This window comes from Trachymyrmex cornetzi, unplaced genomic scaffold (genome assembly GCF_001594075.2).
Source record: "Trachymyrmex cornetzi isolate Tcor2-1 unplaced genomic scaffold, Tcor1.1 scaffold138, whole genome shotgun sequence".
Lineage (NCBI taxonomy): Eukaryota > Metazoa > Arthropoda > Insecta > Hymenoptera > Formicidae > Trachymyrmex > Trachymyrmex cornetzi.
Genome location: NW_017295960.1, coordinates 1,512,482 through 1,534,050, shown reverse-complemented (window position 1 = coordinate 1,534,050; position 21,569 = coordinate 1,512,482). Strand labels below are relative to the sequence as shown.

The window sequence follows — 21,569 nt, the reverse complement described above, 5'->3', positions numbered from 1 at the left end:
TTAATATTTTTACAACCTTACACGATCAATGTTGTTAACAATATATTTCAACAGTTTATTTTTGTTATTTAGTTTTAATCGTCATTTAGTTTTACGTACAACATCTATTGCACTGTGACATACTGTGACATGGATCCTAATAAAGCGATACTGCTGCTCGAGAATCAAAATCCAGATCACTGTCAATATATTCACGTCAATCCATCAATATTAACCACACGATCAATAATATTGTCAGCATTTGTTAATACTGACAGTATTATTTACCGTATGGGGTCACCTTCATATTTTAAGATAAAAAATCTAATACGAAAATGCCGAAGCTACAATTTTTAATTGAGAAGAGTTTAAAAATTACGAAATGACAGCTAGAATTTCGCTCACTCAGAGATAGCAAAATGATCAGTGTGAAGGTGAATTTTACTATTATCAAAGGCATAAATTTTGAGAAAACATCTTCACGTTGACCATTTTACAGAGCTGGGGAAATATTGAAATAAATTCAGTAGAAATAGGTATTTATTTAAAGGATGTATCTATGAAAACTATTTGAAATAAGTATTTTGCATAGTAAATATGAAAAAAGGCAAAGTATTTAGTATTTCTATAAACGCATTCTTTAAATAAATATTTTTGTTGAATCTATTTCAATTTTTTCTCTGCAATGAAAATATTTACTATTTTTTATTTCAACTATTTTTCTCAATACAGCTATTTTACTATATCCCTGAGTGCGCGAAATTCTAATCTTATTATTCGTAATTTTTAAACTCTTCGCATTTGAAAATATCGTAGCCTCGATATTTTCGTACACTGAAAAAAAAGATTGGTTGCTGCAACAATTTAGATAGTAAAATATAGCATAGCATTTTTATATGCCTGCAGCAACCAGTTTTTGGTTGTAGCAGCAAATTTTTCCGCAATGTCAGTATTACTGATTCAATATTTATCCGCAATGTCAGTATACATGATTTCGATAGGCTAAAAATTTGCTATTACAACCAAAAACTGGTTGCTGCAGCCATATAAAAATGCTATGCTATATTTTACTATCTAAATTGTTGCAGCAACTAATTTTTTTTTTCAGTGTATATAAATTTTTTATTTTAAAATATTGTATTACAAGAAATCTGTTTTTAAAATATTTTTCGTATATAAACTTATGTTATTTTAAAATATATATTACAAAGAATATGTCTTTAAAATATTTATCGTCAATTTTAAGACACCTTGTATATTATATATTATTATTAAAATACGATATTGGTTTTCATACAGCACATAATTAAGCTTGCAACAACATTGCTGCAACGTTTGCCAGATTATTGCAATATTTCTGGAACGTTGCAATGTTGCTGTAATATTGCAGGAATGATCTGTACTGTATGGGTTTAAACTATAACAAGTATAAAAACGCGGCGGTCGTTTCCAACGCTATCTCCGTTCTGCTTTCCGCTATCTCCGTTTGCTCTCGTTTTGCTCTCGATATTTCTCATATGTGGGCATAATGCATAAGCCATTGTTCCGTTATAAAGAGAGAAAGCGTGCCCTGCGGAAATTTGTGACGTAACTCTTGAGCATAAATCGCGATGCGCTTTGTTTAACTTCCAGTATACTTTTATTTGTACGTTTATACGCAAGAATATCCTCATGGGTCTCAGTTTACCCTAGTGGCTGAAAAATGGTTGTGTCGAAAGGGTCAGCGGTGACGACGTAACGATCAAGGATGTTGTAAAATTTTACACGTTACGTTGAATTGAAAGAGCAAACCAGACGCGACTAAAGGACACAGGGTAGAACAAATCCCCATTTTCTTCTCTTGTTGATCCTTTCATCCTCTTGTCATCTATTGTTCTTCTCTCTTTCTCTTTTTCTCTCTTTCTTCGCTGCGTTCTAACTTTATCCATTGTGATTTCCGAATAATCGAGCGTCTGCTTCTGTCTCGATGTAATCTCGCAACGATTCACTTGTAGGAGTTGTATTTTTCTATGGCTTTGCAGCTTCGATTGTAAGTCGAGAACGATCGCGAAAAGATAGATATTGGGCGGATTAAGTCGGTCAGGCCTCGGGGTGTGTACTGTCAGAATAAATTTTATTTAAGTCGCCTCGCTCACTGCATTTGTCGACGCTGTAATTTTAGAATTTCTCCTTCGTTGCAAAGTAAAATCCCGTAGGACGGGAAGGAAAATTAAATATCGTCTTTTGCCTTGAATAATAATAAAAGAAGAGTTTTAAGCGAGGATAGATTGAAAAAAATCAGTATCTTATGCCACCACAGATTGACGTTAATATTTCCGAACGAATCAATATATACGTAACTATCGAGAAAATATTGATGGAGATCCTATTTAGATTTTCTATCTCAATATTCCAAGACCTGAAAATTTGTTCTGAAATTTTCTTGAATTAAAAATCGATATTCGAGTAAAATTACCGTCATTCTCAAAGCGTCTATAAACGATAATTTTGTCTCTTTCATTTCTCTTGCAATGCTAATGTCTAATTAACACTCGCGACGACTTTAAAATTATCGATAATAATTAAATACAATGGCATTTTTATTTTGAATCGACGAAGGAAACCAATTAACCTTTAGACTATGCGACGAAATATGAATAATCACGCACATGTGACCGAGATACTCCCAGACGCAATGAATAATTTCGTTGAGGATTTCCGTCATTTGCATACATTTGTACCACACGGTTTCTCTCTCTGAAGAAATATCTTTCCTCCTATCAGTAGGCTTGTATTACAGACATTTAGATATTCCAATGTTCGCAATTATGAGCACCTTTTCATTATAACTATTATGTATGTATCAAATGCTCTCTGATTTGTATTATAATAAAATTTAAATGAATCTTTCATTTGAATTTTACCTCGTGCAATTAGACGTAATTATAAAGACTTTGTTATCTGTTTGCATTCTGGAAATTTAATTCGCAGAAACTTACAATTTTTTAAATTACATTTTTTGTTTGTAATCCACTTGATACTCCAATATTTATTCATTGAAATGAAAATTCGAGTCCAAATTAATCATAACGTTTATGCAGAAAGTTCTGGCATTTAAAAAACCATTTAATATTTTTTTTTTATAATAGATTTAGACACACTTTATAATACACAAATGATTGTACAAAAGTGTATCGGTTCTATTCACGAAAATATCCCCATTATATCGCCTATTATAAGGTTACCACAACGGATAGTAGGATAACATATAATAGTAAAATAGTAATTAGATAAAATAGTATAATAGTAAATAAAAGTAAGTAGGATAAAGTAGTAAAATAGTTTAAATAGTAAAATAAATAGTAAATTAGGAGCGCGTATAAGGTATAATAGATGGATGAGTGAGGCTAAGAGAAAATTGTAAACCAAGTTCCCTTCTTGGCTATGTTGTACGCCGCGCTGGAGTGAAATAAATTCTATTCTATAAGGTTGCCACAAAACTGGAAATCAAGGAAATATCGAGGAAATTGAAAATGATCAGAGAAATCAGGGAAAAGTCAGGAATTTTCTGGAAAATTAAAATTCTAAACTTTTGAAAAAAGATTAATATGCATACACCTACGCACTTTTGGAATACATCACACCTGCGCAATTTTAGAATACATCACACCTACGCAATTTTGGAATACTATCAATTAACAATTAACAATTATGCAAGCAGTATTAGCAATATTAACAATATTTACATAATTTAATATTAACAGTAATTTACATTGTTATATTAAATTACTCTCTCAACAAAATATTTGATGGTTTCTAAATCAGAACGAAAATATAAAACAATATAAATATTAAAAGGGCATAGAACTAGTATTCAAACGAACAAATTTAATTAAAATAATAATATTACAAACGTTTCGACTCCGATCGGGTCATTTTCAATGTACGTAAAAATATATCATAAATAGACTGCGGAACTTTATGCAAAATACTTAACTGAATATTAACTATCGGACAGTTTTAGCAGTCAATCGTTGTTCGTTAAAGAGTTATTAAAAGGTGAAGTAAAAAGATTGAGATTGCCATCTGTAAATTTACAAAATTGCAAAATATGCATTTTATGCAAAACATTCAGTTAAGTATTTTGCATAAAGTTCCGCAGTCTAATCATAAATAACAGTTACATTTGTAAAATCTTTAAAAAATGAATAAATTAATTATAACGCATATCATAATGTCCCAAGCATAAACTTATCATTTATATAAGAAGTGTAAATTGTCCAATATCATAAATAACGTTTACATTTGTAAAATCTTAAGAAATGAATAAATTAGTTGTAACATATCCTGATGTCGAAAGCATAATCTTGTCATTAATATGAAAAGTGTAAGTTGTCCAATTTAGATTTTGTCGAGGTTGCAAGTAAAAATATATCTAGGAAAAGATTTATGCAAAATGTGAATCCTAAAGTTATATGTAAAAGACACCTGTCATAATATGTAACAAAAAGTTTTTTACCTCGTCAGTTAATATAATAAATCCCGTGATATGTTGTTACATTGCGTTGTAACCGCATTTTATAAGTTTAAACTATTTTGCACTTATTTACGCGACCATCTCTTAATCACGTCAAGTAATGTAATGTACAGGCAGAATGTCGAGACAAGACAGGAATCGTGACAAATTTAAGAAATGGAAAGGGATTATATCATATTAGTATACGTGTCGAGCAATGACTTTGTATCGTTTTGTCTGTTTATACCTTGTGTTTGTTTCTTAATGTGGACCATCTCAGAAATTAAGCGTTTTCTGTAAAAAGATTCTATATCTAATTTTTTCTATATCTAATATTTTTACACTATTCCATTTGAAATCATGATTCGTTTCAATTCTATGATTAGTAATTACCGAAGGGGATTTTGAACCTTTATTAATATCAGAGACATGTTCATTTACTCTTGTTCTTAATTGTCTCTTAGTTTGGCCTACATAGTTTGCTTCGCAATTTTCACAAGATATTTTATAAACTACATTCTGATTCTTTGTATGTTCTAGTTTATCTTTTCCCTTTTTTATGTAAGTCTTTAAGTGTGTTGGGAATGGTGTACGCCAATTTACAATCAACCACATTAGCTACAGGTTTAAATTTTTCAGAAATAGAATTGACAAACGGAATAGCGAAAAATTTATTTGGCAAAAGTTATTATTGTTTATATTAATATTATTAATATGGTATTTTATTCTATTCTGGATTGTCGAAAAAATAAATCGAAGAGGGTATCCGTTGTTCAAAAATATATTAATGGCATCAGTCAAATTATTCTGTTGAAAAGTTGGATGGCACAAGAGAACTATTTTATCTATAACACTTATATATAACTCCTCTCTTATGACAGACCGGATGTTGAAAATATAAAAAATTTCAAAATATTATTGAAAACATCAGAGAAATTATGAAATTTTATTTGGATATCAAGGGAAAGTTATGGAATGGAATTTTAGGATGAGGAATTTATAGCCACCCTACGTTATTATCATAGTCCTCTTTTGGAACATATTGATAAGGATATTTATTTTATCGGATATGTGACGCCATAACACATCGGCTTCAGAATGATTCCCTTTGGATTTGCTTATTCGATCGGCAAAATGACGGCGAATCTACTGTCGTAGCGAAAGCATCGCGACGCATCGCCGACGGGAATATCGGCAAAGCGAAACGCAATCAAATCAACGCGTGTCGCGTAAAAAACACCCATTGGGGAACTACTCCCATCGATTCGTCGAGCTCGCGCTTCCCGATTTACGTGACCAGACGATGCAAGTCGCTCCCGCGGGAATCGCGCGAGGAACATCGTAATTCGCGCCATTTTCCGGTTATCCTGTCACGTTTCCCGTGACAATCGCGAGCCAATTTTCAAATTCACGAGTTGTCGCCCTCGAATTCCCACGTGTAATACGCGGACTCTCGTAAACTCGTTTTCTAAACGGAAAACCGCTTTAGGGACTATCTTTTTTCAATCTCTGCATTAATTATGATACAAATCACGCGTTCTCTTAAAAAAAAATGTATATTTAATTTTTATTTAATTATTCATATATATAAGCGTTTTCAATAATAATTATTATTATTTATTTTCATATTTATTAATTATTATATTTTATTATTTTTTGTTTATTCACGTTTTTATTATCCGTTTGATGCAACGATATCGTTAGCGATCCACTAGTGACTAGAAGAAGAGCAATAGTTTTGTTCCGTATTATGGGAAGACAGATCGATTTTATATGCAGGAAGGAGGACACAACTGTCGATACGCCATTGGTTATTGATTGGGAGGATAATAGATTTTACTTTAGGATTTACTTGAACTACTCACGATGGAATGGATACAGGCAAGCCATGTCGGTTAATGGATAACAGTTCTGATCCGAGACCAAACTTCAACGATCTAGTTATCTGAATCTTAATCGTCGTCAGTGAGTTTATCTCTAAGAAATTCACAAGATCTAAATTTTGGGTTAATGTTACTAATGTTAACAGACGAGACTTGTATTTCACTGGATTCAATATATACTACACGATTCTCAACAGATAAACTTGAAGATTTGCAAAGAAAATTATTCTTCGAAAAAATTAACAGCTTTTAATACAGTTCGCGAAGGTAAGTTACAAATTTATGTTGAACATACAGCGATGCGAAACGACGAGGCGAAATGTAAGTTGCATCTGAAGCATTTTCATTGATGCATCAAACTTTCGGGAGTAGTCGCCGAAGGAACTCTTTGACAAATAAATTGTAAAGTGTCGTTTTTCTTTCCTAGAAAATCGATAGTTGAGTCCTGAAGATATTTTTTAACATTACGTGTGATGTAATGTAGAAAACTTCTTCGCTTTTTTGTAAACCAGTTGTGTAATAAAACAATTAGATTAACCATGTTCCAGTTTTCTTTTTTTGCCAAGAAAAAAATCTAAAATTTTAAAAGTCTTTTATCCAATAATTTTTAATAATTTACACATTAAAATATATAATATGTATAGAGAAGACTCCAAATGTAATATATCACTTCCATAATCGTTTAATTCATGGCTTTATGAATTACTAGTAATAACATTAGAGAAATATTAATATTTTTGATATATAAATATTCTCAAGTTAATTCTCCTAAAGTTGCAAAGTAGCCCAGTTTTGTAGTTACCGCACATCAGTCTAAAGTAAATACGACTTGGAATGTTCCTCGAATGTTCGCACCAGTGGTGTTCGCACATATTTAATATTCTAAAACACCTCCGCGATATTTCCATACATCAAAGTCCTTGTTAGAGCATTTGCTGTATTTGACAGGCGAGACATTTCGATATATTTCTGTTCGGACCCTACGGGGTGGCAAAGAGCCACTAACGCATTAACCACGTCGTTCATGCCATCGGGCTATCGGATTTCGCAGCCTCCGCGGGCACCGCGAACAGTTGTATCTTCGCCATAGTCGCGTTCTATTTTCCATCGGACAAAACCGATGATTTAACCACGAAATACGCCGATTGTGTCCGAGACACATATGCGGCCTATGAAGAGAGAGACAATTTATTGTTAGCATTGGATTTGCGTGTTACTGTTCGCAGAAAAGAGAGGAAACGTTTCGAGCTCGAAACTGTCGCGAACTTGTTCGTCTCATACTATTTTACGACATGATATAGAGACTGGATACCGACAGTTGAAACTTGTTGCGCGAAATTTTATTCTCCCGGTTAACAGCTTCTCTTTTTTCTTCTCTACCTTCATCTTTCTCTCTTTCCCCATATATATATATACATATATATATAGGATAAAATCACTAGAACTAAATGTAGATCATCAATTAAGCCCTAAACACAATGCGAGGCAACAGCGATAAGAATAGCAATAGGAATGTTACAGAAACAAGCGATATATAATTGTTGCCTCCCGTTACACAATACCGCGAAAGAAATAAAAAATACCAACCAATCTGATTTCGTATATAGACTGTAGTATATTCTTCCATCCGCTTCAAGGTTATAGCACATATAAACAGAATGAAAAATCTGGACGCTGATTGGTAGGCTATAAGGCAATAGATACAGAATTCCAACTGATTGCCTCGCATTGTGTTTAGGGCTTTATAATTTTATTACATCATATTACGATAAGCATACGCAAATCATTTTTATTATCCTTACGGGACGTAGTAATGTAACCAAAAAGGATTTGGTGAATTGATCCGCAATTAGTAGTCATATAGGGTCTAATTGTGGACAATTGTCATTACTTTATTTAATTCAAATTAAAACATATAAAACGGTAATGAAATAAAATAATCCATAATGTAATCTTTACGATCAGTCATGACTATTAAATATTTTACTAACTGGTTTGCTACTGTTCTGGATAAAATTATGAATTTTTTTTTAAAGAGCGCTCTACAACTAGTGGTTTTACCCTGTATATATATAAAACAATAAGTAATGCCGATATGAGTCAACACAGGATGTTTGAGTGTAATTTAAACGCAATTTAAGAAAGTAAATACACGTATACGTTTCGACCATCGGTTCAGGTCCTCATCAGTACAATTGATCACGCGATACAAATTATTTGGAAAAACGCACGAAGAAAAAAATGTTCTAATACATGGGTTAATGATCAAACTATTAGATGTCCATTTGTCGAATTTTTGTCATCAAATTATCATTATATATTGTCATTATATATGTGTATACATATATATTATATATATATATATATATATATAGTGTGTGTACTTTTATTTGTAAAAGTATAGAAATCGCTCGTATTATGCAAAAGCAAAAACGTAAAAAATCAGGTCAATAATCGAGCAAAATTAAGAGATATTAGTTAATTAATTAATATATTTATTATTGTAAATGAACGTTTTGTGACCACGGGTCACTTCTTCAGCATAAACAATTAAATCGCTAATATAAAATTGTCCATTTTGACATAACGCAAAAAAATAATGCAGTCGCTAATGTAATATGCTGCAAAAGAGATGTTGTACACTGGTTTTGAGCTCCATGTATAATACATAAAATAATTATGAACGTTGTACATACTGATTAATAGTTGAAAAGTAGATTTCAAATCCTTGATTTATTATAATTGTCAATTAATTTCAATTGATTGATCATCAATATTTCGTTGTTGAGCGAAAATCCGGTGACAATCAAAGTCGGTAATGTAAAAGCTGTATTGTCAATCATCGATAATTTGTTAAGCGAAAGTCAGATACCAATCAGAATCAATGATGTAAAAATTACGGCTTAGTAGTCTAATAGTTAGTAAAAAGAAAGAAAAATGTGATATTAATACGCAGTTAATTTTGTAAAAAAGAATCAAGAACTTCAGAATCTAAGGAGTCAAAGCGAACCATTCCAGTTCGATCAAACGCACAAATTCAACTGAAAAGACCCGTACGAGGGCAAACAAAAGAGAGCTAATATCAAGATTATTGTTATTTGTTTGTTTTTAGAGACTGTAATAAATGAAAATAAGACTTATTGAGATGCTCTGTATCTTTTTGTGAATTTATACCTTTATCTTGTTCTTTGATATATAACATTTCTGAAACCATTCTTTAATTGTAATTAGTTTTAATATCCAAAATTTCTGTATTTTCCCAATCAAAAGTATGATTCATATTAAATATGTGTTTTGTAATAACTATATGTCTTGAAGGATCACGATTAATACTGCTTTTATGATCTTTTAAGTGAGTCTTATAAGCTGTCTCTTTGTCTGCCCAACGTACGAGGTTTCACAGTTGTTACAATTAATTTTGTTGACTACATTTTGAGAGGAAAATTTTATCGAGTTTATCCTTGTGTACTTTAACAAAGGGATTTATCTATTCAAACATCTAAATCCAGTTATAACAACTTTGAAGCCTCGTACGTTGGGTAGACAAAGAGACAGCTTAAAAGGACTCGCTTAAAGGACTCATCGGAGCAAGTAAGAAATAAATTGTAAACAGTAGAAAATGAGAGTGAAAGATAAACGTGGCAGGTCGAAAATATTGCAATAAAATTTCGCCGAACAAGAAGTGCGCAAAGAGTATGTTTTATAAATAATCGAAAATGTATTGTACAATACTTTACTTATGAAATAAAATAACGTAAGAAAGCCGTTTAAGCAAATGTTATAAAAGAATATATATTATTTAAGAGGATGCTGAAGTGACCAAATCATCGTCATTACAATCGTATAAAAATCTCCGAATTGACTGAACTGAAAAAATCCTCTTACAGGATTAAAGTAGACGCAAAATTAAGAGATGGTGCAGTAGGATTTATACTATAAATAAAAAAAAAAAAGTTAAGTAGTTTTTAACTTTTTTTTTATTTCAGTATAAAATCCTGTGCACCACTTTTTAATTTTACGTCTATACTTTAATCCTCTAAAAGGATTTTCAATTCCAGTCAATTCGGAGATTTTTATACGACTGTGATGTCAATAATTTGGCCATTCTAGTATCTTCTTAATATCATTTAGAATGTGTTAATTTAGATTATTTAAAATTATTTGTATAAGTTGTATTTTGAAATAGCTGCAGAGAAAGCTAATATCATAAAAGCTGAGAAAGCTAATATCATAGAGTCACATCATTCATTCTCTTTCTCTCTCCCTCTCTCTCTCTCTTTCCGGGTTGCACTCTAGTATCTTAATATTATTTAGAGTGTGTAAATTTTGATTATTTAAAGTTATTTGTATAAGTTGTATTTTGAAATAGCTGAGAAAGCTAATATTATAGAGTCACATTCATTAATTCTCTTTCTCTCTCACTTTCTCTCTCTCTCTCTCTCTCTCTCTCTCTCTCTCTCTCTTTCCGGGTTGCCTGAGTTTGCCAGGTCTGACGCGTATTACTACTCCTACGCAGCGGACGCACGTCAATCGACAGTGCCGACGCGTTTCCCTCGCGCGTGCCTCCGCATGACGAACTTGGATTAATTTCCGATAGTATCACTGATTTGCATGACAAGAGTTTGACGGTGAATGTCACTATAGTCAGCTTAAGACATCGCTTTAAGATCTTATCGGCGTGTCCCTTTTATCAGTAACGGAGTTTTCAAGGAATCTTATTATTAGTAAGAAGACTGAAAATTAGATTGTGTGTGTGTGTGTGTGTTAAAAAACTGCTAAAACAAAAAATGTATTTAACACGTTGATGAAATTCATTGTGACGAAGATATTAATTTCATATATTTTTAATATGAATCGCGCGCGCGAAAGAGAATAGTTTATTTATTTTTGTAAGTCATAAAGATTATTGGAGAGAGATACGAGAAAAACTTTTGCAAAGTTGGCTATTAAAAACGTAAATGTCAATCTTTATTATCAACACGTTATTAATTTTGATATTTTTAATAAAAATACACAATTATATAAATTATAATTAAAAATCGAGCTATATTTATCATAATTGACCAATATGTCAGTAACAAAGTACCAACAAGTTTAACCATTTTAATTAACAATTCCAATTAATTAATGTAAAAAATGTAGATACTTATTATAATTCTTTAGTAAGAATCGCGTTGGCGTAGTTTTAATTTAATTAATTTGTAATTACAATGCGCTGTTAAACGTCGGATTTGACTTCAAACAGAACCATCCGCAAAAGGTATGCATAAGATTCAGCTACGTGTGCACTTCGAAAAGTAAAAATCTACATCATATATCTACTAGTGGATTCAGCCAATATTTGCTGCTAGGTGCACCGTCTGCGATCGATGCAATTACGTATCCGGCACTCTCATTAAAAGCGTGATATTTGACTAATTACGGAATAAAAGGGAAAGAAAAAGATGAGCTCAGCAGAAAATGATTGCCACTCCTACCTGCAGGTTCTTGAAATGATGAGAGCCGCAAAGCGAGCTCAGGAATCTGCTCAGAGCGCATTTCCGCGTGTGCTGAGTGATCCCTACATTCGTTGCAGCTTCTGTCACAGACTCTCTTCCAGTTATCGGTGCTGCACCGATCTCCGATCCTCTAGTCATCTGCGAACAGACCGACGAGATTCTTTGAAGAATATCATACAGAATATTGCGTCGTAAAATGTATTCATTTTCGAGACGCAGATTACACAATAAAAATTATCTTTAATTTTATATATAATATCTTTAATTTTATATACACTGTTAGAAATGTTCTTAAATTTCATTAACTTTTAAGTTACATAATTGAATTTAATTTGAATTTAATTTCATGACATTACATTAAATCTAATGTATTTGTAACTAAAAAGTATATTTATGTACATGTACATAAAATTTAATGTATTTTTCATGAAAATTTATAAAATTTAATGTACTTTTCATAAAATTTTATTAAAAATACATTAAATTTCATAAATTTAATGTACACGTTCATTACATTTAAGTAACTAAATTGTAACTTAATTTTCAATTAAATCATTCATTACTTTTAATTTCGTTCATAACCACCAGCTTCATTTACATGTAAAGGAAGCTCGTGGTTACATTTCTAACAGTGTAGTAATTAGAAACATATATTTACAATAACGTGTATATAAATTTACACCGAAATATTATTTAGGCACATAAAGGTTTAATTTGGACTTGAGACTTTAGTTATAGCTGTGTATTCACATTTGAGTTATGACAATTTTGATATTTTTTAAAATCACCTTCTTTGTATTGTAATGTTTGTCGATGACTTTTTATAAATTTAATTTATTTTTGATAATTAATAGGGTAATGTTTACTTAACTTTTTCATAATAATAACTTGAAAATCACGTTTTTTTGTTGTGTTACTTTTGCAGTAAGGGAGCGATATCGTGATTCTGTCACACAATTTCAAATTCTTGAATAAAATATTATTCTTGATAAACAAGACACAAATAATTCTCAAACTATTAATCATTAAAATTAAACGGTTTTTTTTATTAGGAATTAAATTCTGAAGATAGAAAGATAGATATTTGAACGTTATTTTACAAGTACAAAATATGCGTCGGTGAATGTTAATCACGGACTTTTGTTTGCAAATAACGAGTATATTTGAAGCTAATAAAAAATAATGCAAATTTTATCACGCTCAACATTACGTCGTTCATGTTTCGGTTAATTTTAGGGTACCCGGTAGTATCGCTATGTCACAATTCGTCGCGCAAACAGTACAGTACATGGAGCATAAATGTGATTTAACGAAAGGCACACACTACAGTCGACGGACGTGTTTGCTGGTGTTTGTCCGTAATACGATAATCGCTGCCTACCTCAGTGCGATTGTTTGTACATACGTCGGCCGCGAGCAGTTTCCGTAGCAATAATTCTCGTTCCGAGAGAGATCATGAAACATGCGAAATGCACACGAAACGTGCAACCATGTGAGCGGAAAATTATGATTTGTTTATTCGTCCCCCGTTTTCTATGAGATATCGCGATTTTTTTCTGTCAGATTCAATAATGTATTTACGAGGATTGCCCCGTTTATTTTCGACGGTGTTCGTCGCGCAAAATCACAATTTTGATGAAGACAACTCGGTCAGTTCGTGAATTACGGCATGATGAATAACAAAAATTTCGTCCGCAAATTTAATATAGCAACGCGAATGTAGAAAAAGATCTGTTCGCGTTGCTCGAAATCATCAAAAATTATTGCATTTAAAACGGGATAAACGTATAATATTCGAGTACTGAAGAGAAAGAAAAAAATTCTAACATATAAAAGTGCAGAAAGTACAAGCAACGTGGACAGATCTAATGTGACTAAAAAGTCAAATGAGTTTCATATCGACATAGAGAGTTGAACTTTATTGATAAAGTTCAATATCGGAATGCACGAAGTCGCGCCTCCACCTTGAAAATTGAGCGGCTGCATCAAAGAGAAAGAGATCTGACAAAGTGGTTTCGTCTTTCCGCACGGTTTCCTGTTTCCTCGTTTTACTCAGTGATTCGTACACTTCTGCTAGAGACTCGGTCGCGGTAATGGAGAAACGTGATGCGCGTGTGCACCACATGGACGTATCACTCATGTACGGTCACGTATACGGACAGTTGTTAATAGAATGTACTCTTTCTCGCAGATGTTCGACATTTTACCCGGTCATCCGATAACGACGCAACGTTCTCCAATGTCGAAATTTATATTATCCATAGATAATAATAACTTGTCGGAGAGAAATACCGAAACTGTAATATATAACTCTACCTTTTCAATTTAATCATCACTTAGAATTAATTAAATTATTAATCTTATACGCAAATTGCGAGTATCATCTTTTTCTTCAATTCAATTAATTTTATTAAAATTAATAATCATTTTGTATCAGCTTCGAGAAAATGTTCTATCTCAAAACAGAAATCTATATTACATTTTTTATGATGTAATATAAATCTGCATATAGCAAATAAAATTTAATAAATGTCGAGGAAGTGCATGTGAATATATATTTGTATAAGAATGTAAGATTGTAAAAGTGAGTAATACATATTTACAAAATTCACTTTAAAATTAAATTTGGGATAAATTCGAGGTTAATGGAAGATTAATGATTCAAAATCTGTGCAAATTAGTTACACAATTAAAGATGGAAATGTATGTAGTATCGAACAATGAAGTAAGCAACCACTGAAAAAGTTATACATTGATATACATTGATCTAGAATAATAGATTCTTTACTTCCAAAACATTTTTGAGCAAAATCAATAAAAAAAAATGGTTTTTTTAATGACAAAATGATGATGTTTTTAGAAAAAGGTTAATCATAAATAATTATCTATATTGGATATTGATATCTATTAGCTATCGTCACTCGCTAATTATAAATATTCATTTGACATTATTCAATAATTAAAAAAAAATTAATTAGCGCTATGAGATATTTGCTACCTAATGAATAACAAGTAAAGTGCATAAAATTATAAAATTAATTCGACTCATTTATTTCTTACAAGTAGTTTTCTAAAAAGTGTACACTACTACAAAATTCCAGTAGTCTTTTAAAAAGTGTACACTACAATTCTTATCATACTAATTTAATAGTATAATTTATAATTTTATTTCAATCTATGTCTATACTAATTATTATCTAGCGATTAAATCATCAAGATAATAGCATTAAATAGTATAAAGTAGGTTTTGTCCTCTGACATTTCTGACGTTCAAAAATGTTCTTTATTTCTAACATTTTGTGTATCTGTATTATTTTACGTCAAACTTGAAGAATAAAATTTATTTCGTGGCCATAAGCGGACATTTATCCCATGATAATGCATTTTATGAAACGCTAAGACTCACCGTGATAATGGAGGGACGCGGCGCGCCGGTGAAGTGCTCGATGACCTCCCAATTGGATTTCTTGATAGGTGGGGTGTGCGGCGTTCTCGGTGTATTAGGGGTGTGTGGTTGTGAGGACGGTGTAGAGGCTTTTGAACCCGACGTATTAAACAGCAACTCAACGCGAGGTTTACCGCCGTCATGACTACTGCTCACATGTTGCCTGAGGCTTGCCCATCTCCTGGTAGACCTGGGAGCTCCGCTTATTCTGTGCCCAATTTCGCCCTGATGGAAAAGGTCATAGTCATTCAGTTAATAAAATTATGCTCTCCATGATTAATCACAAAATTTCTCTAAAAACTATATTTGTGGTTTTATGTTACTTATTATCTTCTTTTATTTGAAAATAATAAACAAAGAATTCTAAACTTATTTTACTTGTAATCAAAACATGATTTTTATGATATTTCATTTTCTCGAAGAAAATTTATCTGTTGTATCTATTATTATAAAGTACCAATAACTTGCGAATTATTTTTATACGGCAGTTAAAACAGACGGTTTAAAAAAAAATAGATGAAAACGTAGTGCATAATTAATTTGTTGTAATGACTGTAGCTTATATGAATAATTTGCATATGAATTTATATATAAATAACATTTTTTATTGACATTTTGTAAAAATATATAAAATATTTTATGTACCTTACTTAAAATATGGTCTTCTGCCATTTAATTTAGATATAATTTCTCTGTTTTATCGGGAAAGATATTTTAAGACATTTTTAATTTCGGATCAGGAGTGTGTCTCATATAGAGACGCTATTATTTATGTCGCCTTAGGCGTCGAAAGTATTTACTTGGTTTTGTTCAAAGGTAAAACATCCCAAGCAACGTCAAAAGAAAGTCGACACCCGTTACGTAAATTTTCGTAACTTTACACGGAAATTGCAGTATATATGAAAAGAACGTGTAAGCCACGTTTTTGCGCTACAATACATGAGAACTACGTCAAAATTCCCTCAAAATCTTCCTTCTAACTTGAGCACGTCGCTTGTCTCGTCTTTATGTATCCGAGATTACAAAAATATCTTTGAAACATATACTTAGAACGTAAATACCACGATATACCTACGATCGTCTTTCTGCATCCTGAATTACAAAAATATCTTTTTACTACATACGAGTTACTCAGGACGTAATAAATATTATAATATACTGCGTAAGCATTAAAGAGTGTGTTGCAACGAGATACGACTTCCTTTGAAGCAAAGTTTTCCGCGAAAAGAAGAAGTAGAGTAAACTTGAAGTTTCTCGAGAAACTCGTGTTCTTAAAACGGAAATGCGACAATCGGACGGCGGTACGTACTCTAAACCGGAAGGCTCGGAAGTGACGTTGTCGGCAAAGTGACTTGTTACGTGGTAGCGTAAACCGCACGTCAGCTGTCAGAAATTTCATTCTAGTTATCGTCCAATATATACGCGCGTTTACTCCGCCGCGCGTCGTCGTGTCGTCGTGGTCCGCACCATGAAAACGCGGCGCGAGTCGTCGATGCGGAAAATGGCAGGCGGTGAAACTCGCGAAGCAGAGCTCGCTTTTTTCAGGATCGATGAACGTGACAACCCCGAAATGGACCTGCGGGAACGGGAACGGGAACTGAAACTGAAACTGCGGCCGTAGTAAACAAGCCGCATCGCTCTCGTTTCGCGTGCTTACCGTGTCTTTCTCTCGCGCGGAATGAAGCACTTCACCCCGTTTTCAATGCGGCCTCTCGATGCCACGTTTTGCGCAGCCATCCATATATCTGTGCATGCAGCCGGGAACGAGAGCGCGCGAGAGAGAGTCCTCGTATGTCGTGTGCAGCCACTATTGTGCGCAGTCTTGCGTAAATACGCATGATTATCGCCTTATTATGGCGCATAAACGACCGAAAGTAGATTCGCGTTAAATTATTCGTAGCATATTTAACGACACTAGTACGACAGGGAGGTGACTCTGTAGGTACTTCTAATTTAGTTAATATTCTATGTGCTAAACATTAAATTGGAATTTGATTGCTCTATTAAATTTTGTAGGCGCGTACGAAAGTAAAAACTCGAGTATTGATCTTAGTCAGGGTTGGCAAAGACTAATGTTTTTTTTTTTTTATAAACAGGGTTGTTTTGTTTAAAACTTTTTTTTTAACAAATGTTTAAAACATGTTTTAAACATCAGATTAAATTAAACTTAAATGCTTTTTTTTTAAACAATTTAAAACAAATGTTTAAAACGTTGTTTTTTTATGTTTTTAATACTATTTAGTAGAGGAGAACTAGTATGTTGAGAAATAGTATGTTGAGTGTGTATAAATGAAAATGAACATAAAAAGTGGTGATCCACGTTGTGGTAACAAATAGTTATTACTTTAAAAATTGAAATAAATTTGCAAATGAAGCAATAACGAACAAGTGATTTCGACGATATCGGATAATGTTTGTGACCACGACGTGGATCACCACTTTTTATGTCCATTTTCATTTATAAACGCTCAACATACTGTTCAATAAGACTATACAATTTTACTGCCGAGAATCAACGAAGAGTTGGTCTATTTTATGTTATTAACTTTGTGGCAACGATGTGGATCACTATCTTTTTGCGTTCTTATTCATATACTCTCGACTTCTTTTCTAATAAGATTATTACGGTTTTACTACCGAGAATTTTCAACGATGTTGTAGATTTCAACGATCTAATTTATTGACTGGCAACATTACAACACAGCACATGAAGAATACTGTTAACTACATAGATTTCCGACAATAATTTATTTACTGTAACATTGAGAATGACCCGATCGGTGTCGAAACGTATGTAATTATTTTTATGTGTTGAATTAAAAATTTTTTGTTACATTACTGGCTCTTAATCCTTCATTTATTCTAAATTGTCTTAAAAAGTTTGTTTTGTTTTGAAAACAGTAGTTCGGTTACAAAATTAACAAAAAAGTAGAGTATTGCGAAATGTATACATGTATACGAATCAATGTATATACATATACATGTATACATATAACTTTATGGATATATAGGTAGCTTAGCACTAAAAATCTATATAGTAACGTAAACTATAGATTAATATTAGAACAACAATTAGTTCAAGAAATAATTATTTTGATATTAATCTCAAAAAAGAGGCTGTGAGTAATCAATACGCATAAAGGACCACATTAGCAAAATGCCATGCTATTGTTTAAATTTGCATAACTTAAAATATATACGGTCAAATAAAATGTTAAATAGTAAATAACACACTCAAATATACATATATTCGTGTGATAATATGCTTAAGTTAAGAAAAATGAGGAAGTAGGTGTAATTAAATGCTAAAATGTACCTCAGAAACGTTTTAAAATATACTATGAAAGTAAAAATGCGTTATAATAAAATACGTTAAAATATAATAAATATGGTATAGGTTTAAAACGTGTTTTTTTTTACATGATTTTTTTCTAAAGCTGTTTAAAACATGTATAAAACATTAAAAACTGTATGTTTTGTTTTTTTTTTAAACACGATTTTAACCAACCCTGTTTATAAATCATTTTGTTTCTTCTTAAATGTGTTTTTTATTCTTTAAACAGTATTATATAAAAACATGTTTAAAACATATTAAAAACATCAATTAAATAAATTTTAAACTGTTTTAAACGTGTTTTTTTACCAACCCTGATCTTACAAGGAAACACAACTAAGTAAATTTCTCCGATTTAAATGAGCTTTTAGTATGATGTTCTGGACAAAAATAGGAGACACGTATCTTTTATACGTGCTGAGTTGCACGTTAAAGAGATGAAATCCTCCTTTGCAAAATATCGGTTTTTTCCTTTCAGAGATTATCGTCGAAACTCTAAGAAATAGAAAAAAATTTTCAGAATAAAAATTGTATGGTTTCAAGAATACTTTAGAACTATAATTAAAACATATTTTTTAAAATTATTTATTAATAATAAAATTATTTATTTATAAAGAAAACAATTTTTTTATTGTAGTTCTAAAGTATTCTTAATGCCATTCAATTTTCATTCTGCAAATTTTTTTCTATCTCTTACAGTTTCGACGATATTCAATCTGAAAGAAAAAAACCGATTTTTTTCAAGGGAAGATTTCACTCCCTTTTATACATGTGACTCAGCATGTATAAAAAAATACGTGTCTCCTATTTTTGTCCATAGAACAACTTATTAAAAGCTCATTTAAATTAGAGAGATTCACTTGGTTTGTGTTCCCTTGTTAGTGAAACTTTATCATACATGATGTTGCGGGTTCTTAATATTTGAAACAGTTTAAGGTCTGCAATGTAAATTATGTCTCTATTTGTATTTAATATTTAATATGATCATGCTTCGCATTATAATGCAACTTTTATTAATCTGGAGAGAATTTATTATTTCTTAACTTTAGTTAATAGAAATTTGAAATCCAAGAAATGAAAAAAATTATATATATTCGATAATAATAAAAAATACGCAGTGCTAGAAAAAATTCTTTCTTTTCTCTTTTTTCATCAAAAAAGAATTCACGAAGTTGTATTCTTTATCGGCCAATTGTTTTTATTGCTTTATAAGTCACATTCTCCGGAGCAACTATGAAATATTGAAGCAGAAAGAAGGGAAAAAATGAAAGAAAAGAACGAAATAGAGGCTCAGACTTTTCTTTTCGTGGAAAAACAAACTAATACGACGCGACGTCCTTTGCGAATCCTCTCATGTTGAGGGATTCGTGAGGGAATTTCGTTGAGGGCATCCCCATGTATGCTTTCTTCGGGCCAGGGTCGGATTAAGAACCAGTCGCGAGTATAATGCTCCTTTTCTTATCTATTCATGTACTACGTGTGCCCGAACATTCTGAAAAGATTTCTTCGAAACTTTCAATGTCTAGCGAGAACTGAATGTCGCATGTACGTTATACGCAAGTTAATCAGAAAAAACGACTTTGTAAATGGGAATGTTTCTTCATTGAAATTTTATTATTTGCATAAAATTAAGTCAGAGAGGAATTTAATTATCCCTACGTTAAATTTTGAAGATATATACAAAATTAATTCAGAATATTAGTTTAAATTAAGATAATTAAAAGTGCTGCCTTATCGTAAAAAGATATGAAATAGTACAATAAAAATAAGAAACAAAAATGGGAATGAAAGAATTGAAGCAATTCTTGACATGAAAGTCATTTCGCTATTTTTGGAAAGGCGCTGTTTTGAAGTAACTAAATCCGTCCCTCTCTTTTGAGAGTGAAATGTGAGATCTGACTCTCTTCACGTCTATACCTACGTATCGCGACAATCCTGGTGAGCGTGTTCTACATTCTTATTTTCACACAGTATACGCCCCCCGAACGCGTTCGCAAACGGTCATGACTTCTTTCGATTTCACGCTCTTTCTCGTGCATCATCCGTGTATCGTCTTGGTGTTCACCAAGCAGTTTTCAGCTCGGCGAACTTTTCAACGGCGGAAACTTTCATCGTGTCATGCACTTTTCGCGATAACGAAGCACAGGTCGATGTAATGCGCTTCTTAACGGTGCTTCGGTATCGCAATACACGACATCTAGTTTATTTCGAATTTGATAAATAACGGTTCTATATTTGTGCCGTTCCAAATTTCTAATTTAAAAAGTCTATGAACATCATAATTTTTCGTAGCATTAATAATGGTTACATGAATAAATTAAATAAATAAGGAGCAAAGAGAGGGCCAAGGATGGTCAAGAGTAGATTTTAGTGCCTAATATTATTTTTATATATGCAAGTTCTTGAAATTATAAATTAAAGCTGAAATAATATCACAATTAAATTAATCGTTGATTTAATAATCATGCCACTAGCATCTTAAAAAATTGCAAAGAACATATTGAGACAATTTTTCAATACAAGGTCCTTCTCTGATTTAATTTCTGTAGCATCTTTATTTATCTAATTTTAGATATCCTATACTTTTCTTGACATGATCAAAGTTCCTAATACAATGAATACTAGAAAAATGTCTATTACGGTCAAAGCTGGTCCTTCAGTGCTTTAAATAATTCAATCTTGAATTACTAATATACATCATATATATACTTGCATATATTATATACCATATTGTAGTCCTTTAGAACTGCGCGCCAAATTGTTTTTCCAGACTATAAACGTAATTTTTTTTTATTGGGAAAATACAAAAATATTAGACATCGAACATAATTATAACAAGAGAATAATAACAGAGATGATCTATATTAAAGAATAAAAGAACGGTATCAACTGTAAAAAAAAAAATTATATAATACAGAATTGCTGGATGGTTCCT

General features: G+C 31.8%; 1 protein-coding gene across 1 annotated transcript in view; it reads right to left on the bottom strand.

Annotated features, from left to right (window-relative positions):
* Nucleotides 1-21,569, bottom strand: part of LOC108771006 (adenylate cyclase type 6) — a 146,824-nt gene that overhangs the window by 80,071 nt on the left and 45,184 nt on the right. The window contains exons 3-4 of the mRNA XM_018522846.1: nt 15,262-15,525; nt 11,835-11,993 (exon numbers count right to left, since the gene is read on the bottom strand). Of these exons, the coding sequence (XP_018378348.1) occupies nt 11,835-11,993; nt 15,262-15,525 (423 nt within the window). The remainder of the gene's footprint in view (nt 1-11,834; nt 11,994-15,261; nt 15,526-21,569) is intronic.